Source organism: Anabas testudineus, chromosome 15 (genome assembly GCF_900324465.2).
Source record: "Anabas testudineus chromosome 15, fAnaTes1.2, whole genome shotgun sequence".
In the NCBI taxonomy this organism is placed as follows: Eukaryota; Metazoa; Chordata; class Actinopteri; order Anabantiformes; family Anabantidae; genus Anabas; species Anabas testudineus.
The window spans coordinates 20147922-20161838 of NC_046624.1; the positions used below are offsets into that span (position 1 = coordinate 20147922).

The following is a 13917-nucleotide window of genomic DNA, read 5'->3' on the forward strand; positions in this document are numbered from 1 at the left end:
TAATTTAAAGAAACTTTTTGCATCACATATAATCTTTTTATTTTGTTTACTTTGTGTAAGTACACTGTAATAAATTGCTGGAAGACAACGGTCGAATTCAAATACGGTTTCTCTGGACCTGAACCAGCTGTGTAGCTTCATCTAAAGGCTAAAGGACATTGATGTTCACATATTGGAGTTGTGAGGGAAACTTTGCATGTACATTGAAGACAACAGTACAGGTTTAACAATTTCAGAGAGATTTTGTTGTACACTAGTCAGGAATGATTCAGAGATTGAGATGTCTTCATTTACATTTAGTTATTTAGCAGATGCTTTTATCCAAAGCGACTTACAAGTGGGGAACAAGCAAAAATCTAAGTCAAGGAGAATTAATTCTGCATTTTGTTTATAAATACATTTTCAAAAGGATTTCCATGTAATGAACACATTCATACAGAAATAAACATAAATAAAAAAGTAGTCCGGTACATATTTTTGAACAAACAAACAAACATAAAAACTATTTAAAATCCACAGTCACTGGTTACAACAAAGGAGGAAGTGACACAAACAAAATGAAATGTCGATGAATAATAAGACACAACCAAAGTTTATTTAAAATGTTTTTGCTTTGCTTTTGTGATGAAAGAATTAGGATATACATGAATTTGATAAATAATATATAATCAACTGTCTCAACACTGAAAAAGCACTCGTTTTATGTATATAGACAAACATTTCCAGCCTCCAGTATAATAATTCTCACACTTCCTTTTTTCCACAGTTAATCATCTTTTCAGAAATCATGTTAGTGACGGCCTCTGTCTCATCTGTCTTTATAATTTTCCTCTTCTCTTCCTACACAGAACTTTCTGCGTGCATGTTGTCGTCATCATTCACTGCTGATGAGCTCATATCATTACGTTCTTTTTTGCAACAACACAAAAAGTTTAAAGGTTTATCTACAGCCTCTTTTCTAAGGAAAAAATACAGGAGCGTGTCTGCAAGTGGACTGAGCACAGGTAGAATTTTAAACACGTATATGAAATGGTGATATCTCAGATCATTTCCCAGTAAGAAAATGATAGTGGGCAATAAAAGCAGTGAGTAAATAAGCAGCACCAGTACCACACATGCTACAATTCTGCATTTTTCACGAGGAGGGACACTGCTGGCTGTACACAGGGCTCTAAATGTTAAACACAGCAGGAAAACAAGCAGGGGATAGGGAAGTAGGAGGAAGATGGCAATAAGAGACATGTCTGGGCCCAGAAAATCAATGAGAGGATAGACACGGATGACAATGCACAGAGGAACAAACCAGACCACAAAACAGACCACTCCAGAGATTTGAATTGTTTGTCTGATGCAGGAACACCGCAGACGGGTGATGACCAGATACCTGTGAAACAAGATCAGCACATATTGGAGAGTGTGAGACTTGTACAGCACACAGACACTGAAGGAGCTGCACTGATGTGTGTTTACAGATAACTACCTGTCCAAGGTGATGCACACCATGAAGCCAACACTGACCATCACAGCAAAGATGTAGATAAATAAGAACATTCCCCCTGGAGTGTACCTCTGGACCATTAACAGAGCAGTTAAGGAGTAAAGCTGAATGAAATCACATATGAGAAGGTTGATGAAGTAGATTCGAGCAGTATTATCCTTTGGCACCTGTAGGAAAACATTCGTAAAGATGAATACAGCAGCTGTTAACATGTTCAGAATGTTCTTTCACTTACATATCTAATCAGATCCTTAATTCAGTACTTTGTAGATGTTCTTTTTACATTAATTACAGCTTCAGATCATCTTGGTTACATCTTTACAAACTTCCCACACTTAGATTTAAGCAGTTTATCTTTTATTTACCCAGATAGATCCCATATAAAATTAGCTTCTTTTTCCAAGGACAGACAACCTTACAGGTTTATTCAGTACAGTCAGTAATCAAATGTGCACAGTATACAACACTAACAGTAAAACTAGCATTAAGTTGTATATGTGTATAAAGAATAGGGGGTTTACAGAAGAACAGCGTCAGTGTCAACAAGGCTGAGAAAACATTTAACACATAGACAAGCAGAAAATAACATTAACAAGTGTGTTAGTGTGGCCAAACTGAGATCCAAAGTTACTGATTCATTCATTCCCTGAAGATGGCACTCCTCTCATCGTCTTAGGAGACCTCAACATCCACCTCAACAAACCACAGGTATCTGACGTGCTCGCTCTTCTGAACACGTTTGACCTTAGACTAGTCTCCACTCCTCCAACTCACAAAGCTGGCGACAACCTGGACCTCGTTCTGATCCGAAATTGCACTGTGGACGACATCTCTGTCACTCCTCTGCATTTGTCGGATCACTTCTTCCTTCAGCTCACAGTCTTCATCTCTAGACTGTCTCATTCTTCCACTGCATTGGAAACATTCCATCCACAACCTCAGATCTCTCAACCTGGAGCAGTTTTCTTCCCTGGTTTCTGCAGCGCTGCCCTCATCACAGGTTTTATCCACCTACGACACCGACGCAGCCACGGACAGGCTCTGCGATACTCTTTCGTTCTGCCTGGATAGTCTGTGCCCGACATCTACTAGACCTGCTCGTCCTTCAGCTTCCAACTCGTGGCTCACTGACCAGATCCGTGAACAACGCACTGTGCTCAGGAGTGCTGAGAGGAAGTGGCGCAAATCCAAGTCTCAACCTGCTCTAATTGATTATCAGGATTTGCTTCAATCTTATTCTTACAGTGTCACCAGGGCGAAGACTGAATATTACCAGGACAAGCTCAGCAACACCACAGACACCAGAAAGCTGTTCTCAACTTTCAAGTCTCTACTCTATCCACCACCCACCTCCACCACCCACCTGTCTCACAGCTGACGACTTTACCTCCTTTTTTACCAACGAGGTGGCAGCCATCAGCTCCCAGTTCACTCCTCCTGACAATGTCTGCTTACTGAACCTGACAATGCATCTCACTTCACTTTTTCAACACTGTCAGAGGACGATGTATCTAACCTCCTCCTCTCCAATCGCCCGACCACCTGCTCTCTGGATTCGATTCCCTCTACTCTTCTTCAAGCTATCGCACCAACACTTATATCAGCCATTACACAGATCATCAACACCTCTTTCACAACAGGCACCTTTCCCACCTCATTCAAGCAGGCCCAGATTACTCCATTGTTGAAGAAGCCTTCTCTGGAGCCCTCCCTTGTGGAGAACTACAGACCGGTCTCTCTGAACGTGCAGCCTTCAATCAACTCTCTGACTTTCTTTCCCTGAACAATCTCCTTGATGTCAATCAGTCTGGCTTCAAGAGTGGTCACTCCACAGAAACAGCACTTCTGACTGTTGTGGAATCCCTACGGGTGGCTAAAGCTACAGGTAACTCTTCTGTCCTTATTCTATTAGACCTATCTGTAGCCTTTGACACTGTGAACCATCAGATTCTTATGACTGCACTTTCAGACCTGGGCATCTCTGGATCAGCTCTAGCCTGGCTTCAGTCATACTTGTCCGAACGAACCTTCAAGGTATCCTGGCAGGGGCGTGTCTCTGACTCTCATAACCTCTCAACCGGTGTACCGCAGGGCTCAGTCCTTGGTCTTCTTCTTTTTTCAATCTATACTTCTTCTCTAGGTTCTATCATCCATTCTCATAGCTTTTCTTATCACTGCAATGCACTACTGATGGGTTTACCGGCATCCACGACCAAACCCCTCCAGATGATCCAAAATGCGGCAGCACGCCTCATTTTTAATCAACCAAAAAGGTCTCATGTCACACCGCTCTTCAGATCTTTGCATTGGCTTCCTGTGGCTGCAAGGATCAAGTTCAAAGCACTGTCTCTTGCCTACAGAGTCGTTAACTCCACAGCTCCATCTTATCTCAATGCAATCATTCAGGTTTACATCCTGTCCCGTCCACTGCGCTCAACCAGTGAACGTCGTCTGGTGGTACCAGCACCACACAGTCGACACCAAGGAAAACTGTTTAGCTCAGTGATCCCACGATGGTGGAATGAGCTGCAGAACTCTGCACGCTCAGCCACCTCACTTGCAATCTTTAAAAAACTGCTGAAAACAGAACTTTTCTGGCGACAGGAGAGGGAAACAGAGGTGTTTATATGCAGCAGGAGAGTGATGAGCACTTGAATAGACAACATGATGAAATACAAAGAAACTAAACAAATATCACTGAGCTGTAAAGCTACTCTAGCACAGTGAGAATGTACCATTGAAAGAATGCTAAAGGGATGCTAACCATTCCACCACCACGCCCACTCCCCTTTACCCTTTACTAAACTTTATGTACACACCTGAGAACAGGTAGCATAGATGGCTGCTCCATTCAAAGGCAGGCTGATACTGATGATTAACTGTATCACCTGATCCATCACAAGGATTTCAAACCTTTCACAGTAGGAAACGTCCAAATCTTCCAGTCTTCAGCATAAAACCTGTTTTTTGAGAGATCAGATGATAAAAATAAGAAATAATTAACATTAATCAGTTAAATTGCTGTAATACAGTGCAATCAAATAAAAGAGCTTTCTGTTCAGCTTTGTCATTCCTGAAAATGAGTTCCAGTATCTACTGGGAATTTATAAAAAAATAAAAAATAAAACTGTTATGATGGATGTTCCATTCATGTTGATTTAAGGGGTGCAACTCAATATTGTGATGGAACCCTAAAAAAGGGTTAACAGCCTTTCTCACTGTTGACAACCATCCCTCTTTTCCACAGCGAGACCTGGTTTGATCTTGTTTGTAGTTTTACTTTCACTTTTAATTTTGATCTCCAACCTGCTGGATTCTCACCTGGTTAATTGGATGCTGTCTGTTCCACTGACCAATAGAGGGCGCTCCATCTCCATCCCCTGTACCAGCTCTGGCCTTAGCCTGCTTCCTACACCTGTTCTATTATTATTATTGGTTGTCTTTCAATAAACCTCCCAAAACGTTCTTTCCTCAGTGTCTGACAATAATTATGTCCAACTATTTACAAACCTGTTACACTGATTTTTATTAGAACTTGCTCTGCTGTCTTATAATTTTTAGTTCCAGGATGTTTTGTTGCAGCAGTTGTTGTGCTGCTGTGTGATTTTAGGCCATTTCAGATTTTGTAAAACATGGTTTCTCAGGCCTGAAGGTCACATTCAAAAATGGTTTCTGCCCTCGTCCTTTACACACTGTTATTTCCCTGAAGTCCACTTTTTAAATTGTCCTGTGTGCTGTAGATGTTAAAAGAACAAATTTCTATACAAACTTCTTGCTTTTTTTACTGACTCACAATTCTCACTAGAGGTTTGGCATGAAGTGGAGGGTTCTCTGTGCTTTTTGTGTTATTTAATCATTAGATCCTCACCTGTTACCAATAAATGTTAAGTTTGAAATTATCCAGAATGATGTTGCTCAAATATTAAAAGTCGTATTTTGACTGATTATGTGTCGCAGGCATCAAACTTTAAATTTACACAATACAATTAAGTTGGTCAATACAAATGTAAAATACTTCATAAAACCTCTGTGGTCCAATCTAAGTTAGCAAAACATGATGTAAAATCTTGTGTTAACAGTGTTTTTACACAACTATTGGCTCATGTTCACTGTGTCTTTGTGCTAATTTGGACTGAACTGTTGGTCACACTAAGAGGGATCTGGAAGTTGTAGTAGTTTCCTCTTTAAACTTTAAGAAAATATTGATACAGGTAATGTTAAAAGTTTTTGTGTTTTTCTTTGTTTAACATTTAAATTAGTTTGATCTGAATCAGTTTCTTTATCACAGCACTTTATAAAGATCCTCGCTCACTGTACTGTTCACTCTATTACAATGTCATTTTATAAATCATTTTATACATTTCATATAGGATTGTCCTTAGAATAATAAGAGTAAGTGGTAAAAACTCACCGTGAAAGCTGGATTACCACGTTCTAAATGTTCTTCCTGTTCCTGTCTACAGCATTTATCTCTGCAAAGAGAACGAAACAGTAAAGAGGCAAGGAAACAGGGAGGGGAAGTGTGGTTGTTCACACTTTATCATTTATTCTAATAACTTTTAAAGTAAAGACTGTAGTTTTGATGACTTTTACATTTAGGTTAAATTCACTGAAGCTTTAAAAACATTTACTCTACATAAAATGATATGAGGTTGAGTGATGCATGTTTATGTAGTTGTCATCAACATCTTCTCTTCATTTTATTCTTTCCTTAAAATTAATGACCAAACCAAATTCATCTACAAACTTTCTTTGTCTTTGACTATATTGCACCCATCATGCAGAACACTGAACTAAAATAAACTAAAGAATGAGGCTTAAACCGACCTGTCTCAGCCAGTCTGGGTTTATTATGTACCTGTAAGTTTAGAGCTGTGGTTAATGAAGATAAAATTTACAGGGTGAGAGGACATGGTGCGAACTTTTAGTACAAAACAGGAAGTACAGTTCTTAATTTTATTTTCACATACATTTCTCATCACCTCTAAATCATCTGTTTATATAGTGATATCACAAAATTAATAGACTTTTGATGAGTTAATAAACACTTTAACTCTACTCTATGAAAATCTCCACTAAAATACTAAATAAGACCTTTTTAAAGATCTAGTGTTTCTTACACTCTTTTAGTGAGTTAAGTTATGAATCACTGGAACATTTTACAAAACATGAATAGTAGTTAACATTTTGCAAACACTTAGGAAACTTCTTCTGGTGTTAAATACAGTATAAACATGTTGCACAATGATATAATATTTATGTGTACTTTGATGTAAAGTAGAACATCTCTCTGATTATGTACCAAGTAGCCCCTCGCTAGTTATTATTTGTACTCAGAGACAGCAGAAGTCTCATATTTCTTTAAGTTATCACATTTTCTGAAAGCAGACAGTTTAATTAATGCAGATGATGAACTGACCATATCAGATCAGAACCTAGAATACTTTACTTCCTTTGAAGAGAATTAACTAATTTCACTCATGTCTACAGCACAATTATCAACCTGTGCATTAGATCCTATACCAACAAATATTCTAAAACAGTGCCAGATTAAATAGAACCATTTAACCAGGTCAGTTAAAGAACCCAACAAAGAACAGTTAAATAGAATGGGAGTTAAAAATAATATGAAGTCATATAGAGACACATACACATGAACCAGTAAGGAGAACTTGTATGTCTGAGTGGACTGATGTGTCATCGTGTGGTTTTTAACCAGTGAGAGGAAAGAAGTGTGTCTGGTGATTGACAGTATTCAAATCATTTATGGTCAACTTGCACGCTGTGAGCTATTTGGGGAGGACAGACAGGTTTATTAAGGCTCTGTCCACTGGAGTCTCAGTAAGTGATGAAGACTAGAACATGAAGCAAACGTTTGATTCCTAGACTGAACTGAAAATAAACATGTAACACACATTCAGTATAAATTAATGAACAAATACATTTCTACATATTTATTTAATGTATAGCATTTTAAAAAAAAAACAGAAAAAGGAAAATGTTTTACAGTCAGGAAGAAGTTTTTGAAGATGTTCTTTAAGTTTGGATCCAGAGAAGTCAAAATGTAGAAAACAAAATCAAGCATAAAGACAGAAAACTAAGGAGAAACATTTGAGAATGAGTTTTCATGCACGCTGCTTTCTGAATTCCTGCAGTGGTCAGAGCGCAGGAGGAGAGAGATAAAGAGTCACAGCTGCTCCACAGAGCAAAGTGAATAGAAGAAGCTTGTCTCGATTTCTACGGTGAACTCTTGGGTTTGTTTCATTGTCAGTCTGACTTTAGGACTTTAATTTAAAACCAACAATTACTATGAGATGAACTCATGAGCAGACTGCAGCAGCAGGAGACGGAAACAAGACGCTGCAGTGAAGAAGTAAGAATTAATACAACATAAACCTTATATCTTAGAGCTGGAGGACCACAGACTGTGTTTCATCTGAGTCTGCATCCTGACAGTCTACAGTAATGAGACAGAGCTTCCAGATAAACTAGATGCCAATACATGCTCATACTGTTGTTGTCTGAGTAAACTTATGAAGTATATTTGATGATATTAAGTGGAAGAATGTAGCAACAGGAGTTGCATTTAGCATGAATGATATTTACATAAAATAAACGTGGTGGTTTTAAATATATAAATATATAAATATATATATATATATATAAAACCACCACGTTTAGTTTCTCTCTCTCTCGCTCCCTATATATGTATATGTATATACAAATACTTATATAACACATCTACTCTGTATACAAATAGATTTAGAAAAGTGTGTGTTTAAGTATGAATCATATCTATATTATGTCGCATTTTCTAACACAGGGCAACACCTGACACCTAATTTGGACATGCAAAGTAAAGAAATCTCATCTCTGTGACAAGTAAACAGCCAACAGCATGAGAAATCAAGAATTTTCAAAAGGAGAATAAAGGATGTCAGGTGAACACGGTCCAGGGATGACTTTTCATCCTCTTACTATGTTTCTTATTGTGTTTTCTCCTCTTTTCTCTTCTGACTACATGGAGGTGACTGTGTGAGTGTTTCCATCATTCACACTGCTGGACGTCTGACTAGTTCTGTTCTTCCTGCAACAACACAGACAGGACAGAACCTTGTTTACAGCCCCTTTCCTGAGGAAAATATACAGAAATAAATCAGCCAGAGGACTGAGTTTAAATAAAGTGAAAGACACAAAACCCAAGTTACGACCTCTGGCATTTTTGTCTGCCAGGAACAAAATGATGCCGGGCAGGAATAACAGAGTGTAAATGAGCAGCACCAGAACCAGAAGTCCCACAATTCGACGTTTTTCTTCAGCACGGACACTGATGGCAGCAGACAAGGCTTTAATGGTCCCAACCAGGGAGAATATAAGTAGGGGAAATGGAAGGAGGAGGAAGACACCAAAGACTGTACGAGTACTCTCCTTCCTGAAATAGAACAGGAGGAAACAGACAAGAGAAAAGGTCCAGACCACAACACAGACGACCACAGAGATCTTGATTGTTCGTCTGTTACGGTACCACAGTGGCCAGGCGATGACCAAATACCTGTAACACAGAGAGACACATACAGGAGATGATGGTCTTTGGGCAGAATTAGAATTATCTATTAAAATGAATCAGACACATTGTGGATTTACAGATAGTTACCTTTCCAGGGCGATGCACACCATGAAGCCAACACTGGCCATCAGACCAAAGTGGTAGATACAACGAGTGATGAACCAAGCAGTTTCTGCCTCCCGAATAATCATACAGCAGAGCTGAATGAGGTCAGAAATGAGAAGGTTGATGACATAGATCGGAGCAACATGATTCTTTCGCACCTGTAGGTAAGAGTTGGAAAAAACAAATAGAAAAAAAAGTATATATATATATGCAGCATTTTATTTTGCTCAGCCAACAGTTTGTGAGCAATCTCTGAGGGAGTTGTTTGAGCTCCTGTCTTCGTGCATTTTAGGAAGGAAAACCTACTTTTACTCAAATTAAAGCTAAGATCCACCATTTTAAGACATTATCCTATTTCAAATCGCATGTGGTGAAACACAGAACTTATATAATAAAACTGTGCTGAGCTTTTGAAACTGTAAATCTCATAATATACATACCAGAGCATAAACAGCAAAGATGGCCACTAGGGTCAAAGGAAGTTCGACAGAAATAATGATGCATGCAGCCACATGCCGAATTTCTTTAAACTGGTCAGTTCTGGTGTTGTTGGTAATTTCCTGTGATGTGTTGTTAACGTAGTTCTGTGTCATTCTGCAGGGTGAAACCTGGAAAGGGAGACATTTGTTTTTGTTTATCTAAAACTGAAACTTTTTTAGTGATTTTGCTGAAGTACAGAAAAAAACTGTGAGCATCATATTACTTATTGTTTTCTCTATGTTTTTCTTTTACTGTGAAGGGAGGGATTGCAAATAAGAATCTCATTGTACAATTTAACTGTTTTAACTCAAACAGAAGCAAACATGTTAGCTGCAGTACCATGGTTTCCGAGGAAATAGAGGGTGTGTAAACCATTAAACTATAGAGTATTGTAAATATTTAATCCAAAAAGATTCACATCTGCACAAAAAGTTGTTTAAATTAAGATTTCAAAAGACAACCAAACTTGTGCAACAAACTCTGAATCAAATAAACTAAGACATAAATTTACACAGCATTTAATATATAGTCAAGTTAACATTTAGTTGTGTTTGAAAAACTACAGTAATTGTTGATTTTTACAGAGCAGTTCTCCCTGAAGACCACTGTGTCTGCTTGTTTTCTTATTCTTCTTATTCTTATTTCTACACCTGCGTCTCATATGTAGGATGGATGAACATGTGCAAGTCAAAAAGAATTCAGTGGTGCCAACTAAAAAATACAAGAAAAGAAACAAACAGCTTGTTTCATACAAGGATTTTTAACATTTACGTTTATGAGTCTTATTATGAATTGTTGGATCTATTTTTTCCACTTTTTCATGTTTACATCTTATTTTGTGATGTTCATGTGTAGAATAGCTTCATACACATCATTCACCCCAACAGAAGGAATTTTTCTGCTTTCTATTTTTCTACCATTGTTCAGTGTAGAGAATGTTCAAGAAAAACAATGAGGGACCATACAGAGAGTGAACTATTATGTTTCAGTAGCGCTGAGAGCTGAATGGTCTATGTCAACCACAGAAGTCCCATTTTTGGTGTTTTTTAGTCAGCTACTATAGTATATTTAAGAAGGTAATATCTTCTTACTCCAGTGTTTCTAAAGATTTCTTATCTACAAGACAGAACAACATAAGTAAAACAACACAAATCTTACCTTTAAAACCTGGAGGACCACAACCTGAGTGACTCTGCTTTCACAGTCTGCAGTAATGTGACAAGTAGTGAAACACAGGAGCTCAAGATGCTTCTGACGAAGAGACGAAGTGGTTCAAAAGGCGACTGTAAGGAGGTGGTTGGATAAATGTAGGCGACTGTGTCACAATAATATAAATAGAAAAATAAAAAAGTTATTTAGTCACATACCGCTGCTATCTCATGAATTTTATTTTTATGTTTTCATATTTTGAATTAGACTAAAACTAGTTTCTGTTGTTTTTCTGGTGTTTCATTTCAAATTTGAGACAACTGTTCTGCCTAAGTGCTTCCATCACTGGCTGCAGACTGGTTCCTGCGTCTTAAAGATATTTTGTGCAATGTCCTAAAACACAACTTTTGTGTGTGTATGTGTTTTTTTTTTTTTTTTTGTGGTTTATTTTTTTATTTTTGCTGTTGGTGCATTTTTGTTGTCTTCAGTGCTACATTTCATCAGCTCTGCAATTACCAGGTAAATACATTCACATTACCAATGCAGCAATCTGGATGATATCTAAGTTGACTACAAATTCCCAGATTAATCTCTCTTTTTGTTCATATTCTACTGGAAATAAATCATTAAATCTGATGTTGCATATTTTTATTTCTTTTATATCAATCATTATACTGTGACACACAAAAGTAAAACACACTTACCAACCATAATCTAAAACCATAAACTCATAAATCGATTAACAACAAGATCATTTAATGGAAACAGTGTGAGAGAAACTGAAAGTAAATGTCACTGCTTTGACTACAGTCTATTAGTTCAACCACAGTCCTGAGCTGTCAGCTGCTCACACTTTACATATTCAGTTACATTCCTAGTTGAATTCAGTAATACATTTACCAATTTTATGAATTAGATCATCCATAGAACAACAGAAATAAACTAGTCTCACCTTTAAAACCTGGAGAAACTCAACCTACTGCGTTGTTCTGATCTCTGCTTTCACCTCAACAAACACACAGACCGCAGTAATGGGACAAGTAGTAACATGCAGGAGACAAAGTGGTTCTATGGGTGACTGCCTTCCTCAGAAGGAACTCATGTAACTCAAGTGGAATTTATGGAGCTCTGCACTGAGCTGCCTGTTTAGTATTTGCACCACAGAAGAGAACAACAGATCAGATTCAACAGAACTAATGAACAAATGACTTATGGATTGAACTATATGAAAAAGCTTGATTTAAGTCTGTAAGGCACTAAATACTTGACATGACATCTTGTGTAACTCTTGTTATTTAAGATTAACTGATGATTGAGTTAATCAAACACAAAGTTGAATGCCACCATTGCATGTTATTAACTTTGTGTTTTCTCCTCCTCTCTGTACTTTTCTGCAGGAAACTCTTGACTGGAACAAAAATAAGAGAAAAATTACAGTATTACATTTATTTTTTCACAACAAAATGAAGACATTAAAATAATGTGAGAAGAAACGTGTGGGTGAGTGAAGTTGTGCTGCACAGATGTCTGCATTTACATTGCACATGTGAATGTTTTGTATGTGTGGATCCTCTTAGAAGCACGACAAGGTGGAGAAGGAACGACGCAGCAGAATGAAACCGAATCGTATCTTGATGACAGAAATCAGGGAATCTGAGTTTTCAGTGCTTCTGTCTTTGTTACTCATCTTAAAACATTTTCCTTTCGGATTACTTCTCTGTGGAGCACATTTGTCCAGCCAGGAGGATGGAATTGATCCTATACTCAGAAGGACATTAAGTCATTTACAGTATATTTGTGCTTGGTTGAAAAATTAAGTTCTACATTTACTGAGGGAAAGAGAGTTGCAATATTTTGTTTTTTCAGACTGAAACACGTTACTATGAGAAATTAGATATTCTGCTGTAAATTTGAGACAAAATTCAAACAAAAACAAAAATGTCTCAAACCATCAGCTCTCAGCACATTAACTGTTTAATGTGTCTCCGTCTCTACTGGACACCAACAGCTGCTGCTTCCTGCTTCAGCAGCAGATATTTTTACACAAGGTACTAAACCATAACTTCCTCTTTTTTGATGTTGTTGCACTTTAATCTTGCAGCTTTCCTAAAACAAATTAAGGACAGAAGTTTACAGTGTTTTCTAAGAAGAAAGTTTTCCTTTAAGATTTTACATGGTAGTGTTTCCTAATTAACCTATGCTGACAAAATGCCAGTGAATCAAACAGAGGTCAGCTGTAGTTGTTTCTCTTTCTCCTTTTACTGCCTTCAGTATTTTAAAAGCTGCAAACATCAGAATTTACAACTGACCCAAATTATCAAAATGTCTGTTTTTCTTTTGCTCAGGATATTATTTTATTTTGAAATTCACTGTTTATCATTGTAGGCTTTTGTTAACGCCACCAGCTGATGGTTAAATGATCTGAGTTGAGTTGCATTTATGAAACAGTCAAATATTGTCACCAGGGGGCGACTGTGGATCAGCTGCCAGAGCAGCCGCACACTGATTTTTTTTTACAGTTATTTACATTTATTTATATTATTTATTTTATGATAGTGTTTTTAGGTTGAATCTTTTAGGAAGCTGATGATTCCAGTATATGTTTTGGCCACAAACAGTATTTTCATAAATGTCGGAGGAAAAACATTAGACAAACTGTAAGATGAATTAAAATAAGTCATTTGTAAATAACTTGTGCAAATAAATATGAGAAACTTGATTATTTCAGCCAGTCTAGGACTAAATCCTAACACTTAAAAAACCTGTATCATCAGTGGACAGTACTGATATCAAATACTTAAAATAACGCAGTATTTATATCATGAAAGTTGTAAATTATAAGTGCAGACAGTTTGTATTGTCATGACATCTGATTTTCATGTTTCATTATGATAATTTAAAAAGTACATCAGGCAGCAGCTGCTGATGTCCAAAGATCATTATTAATATAGAATCACCATTTAAATGTTATGTGGAAATGAATTTCACAACAATGAAAATTACTGTAGAGCCTCTCTAACAGAGAACTGGGAATTGGAGCAGTGTTATAATCCATTATTTTAAAATCTCTCAGAAACATCCACATTTTTCCTTCTTCACTTCTACTCGACCTGGAATT

General features: G+C 37.3%; 2 protein-coding genes across 3 annotated transcripts; both read right to left on the reverse strand.

The window, feature by feature from the left end:
• Positions 1–416: 416 nt before the first annotated feature.
• Positions 417–7597, reverse strand: LOC113158083 (G-protein coupled receptor 4-like). Of its 2 annotated transcripts, XR_003298553.1 has the most exons (4): positions 5910–7597; positions 4318–4458; positions 1481–1665; positions 417–1384 (listed from the first exon to the last, which is right to left on the reverse strand). XR_003298553.1 is itself a non-coding variant. In XM_026353758.1 (3 exons), exons 1-3 carry the CDS (start codon positions 4393–4395, stop codon positions 841–843), a joined length of 807 nt encoding a protein of 268 aa, XP_026209543.1. In that variant the 5' UTR covers positions 4396–4534; the 3' UTR covers positions 417–840. The 2 variants fall into 2 exon arrangements, 1 of the variants encoding a protein (XP_026209543.1); XM_026353758.1 differs by lacking the exon at positions 5910–7597 and having other exon boundaries at positions 4318–4534.
• Positions 7598–8168: 571 nt separating this feature from the next.
• Positions 8169–11759, reverse strand: LOC113158082 (G-protein coupled receptor 4-like). The gene is made up of 4 exons (XM_026353757.1): positions 11752–11759; positions 9611–9778; positions 9153–9328; positions 8169–9050 (listed from the first exon to the last, which is right to left on the reverse strand). Exons 2-4 carry the CDS (start codon positions 9761–9763, stop codon positions 8516–8518), a joined length of 864 nt encoding a protein of 287 aa, XP_026209542.1. The 5' UTR covers positions 9764–9778; positions 11752–11759; the 3' UTR covers positions 8169–8515.
• Positions 11760–13917: the final 2158 nt, after the last annotated feature.

Coding starts and splice junctions, on each gene's coding strand:
- LOC113158083 (XM_026353758.1), bottom strand. CDS start 4,395: ATGGATCAGGTGATACAGTTAATCATCAGTATCAGCCTGCCTTTGAAT. Junction 1,666..4,317: donor TCTATGCTACCTGTTCTCAG/GTGTGTACATAA, acceptor GTTTTCCTACAG/GTGCCAAAGGATAATACTGC. Junction 1,385..1,480: donor GTGTGCATCACCTTGGACAG/GTAGTTATCTGT, acceptor CTTGTTTCACAG/GTATCTGGTCATCACCCGTC.
- LOC113158082 (XM_026353757.1), bottom strand. CDS start 9,763: ATGACACAGAACTACGTTAACAACACATCACAGGAAATTACCAACAAC. Junction 9,329..9,610: donor TCTTTGCTGTTTATGCTCTG/GTATGTATATTA, acceptor TCTTACCTACAG/GTGCGAAAGAATCATGTTGC. Junction 9,051..9,152: donor GTGTGCATCGCCCTGGAAAG/GTAACTATCTGT, acceptor TCTGTGTTACAG/GTATTTGGTCATCGCCTGGC.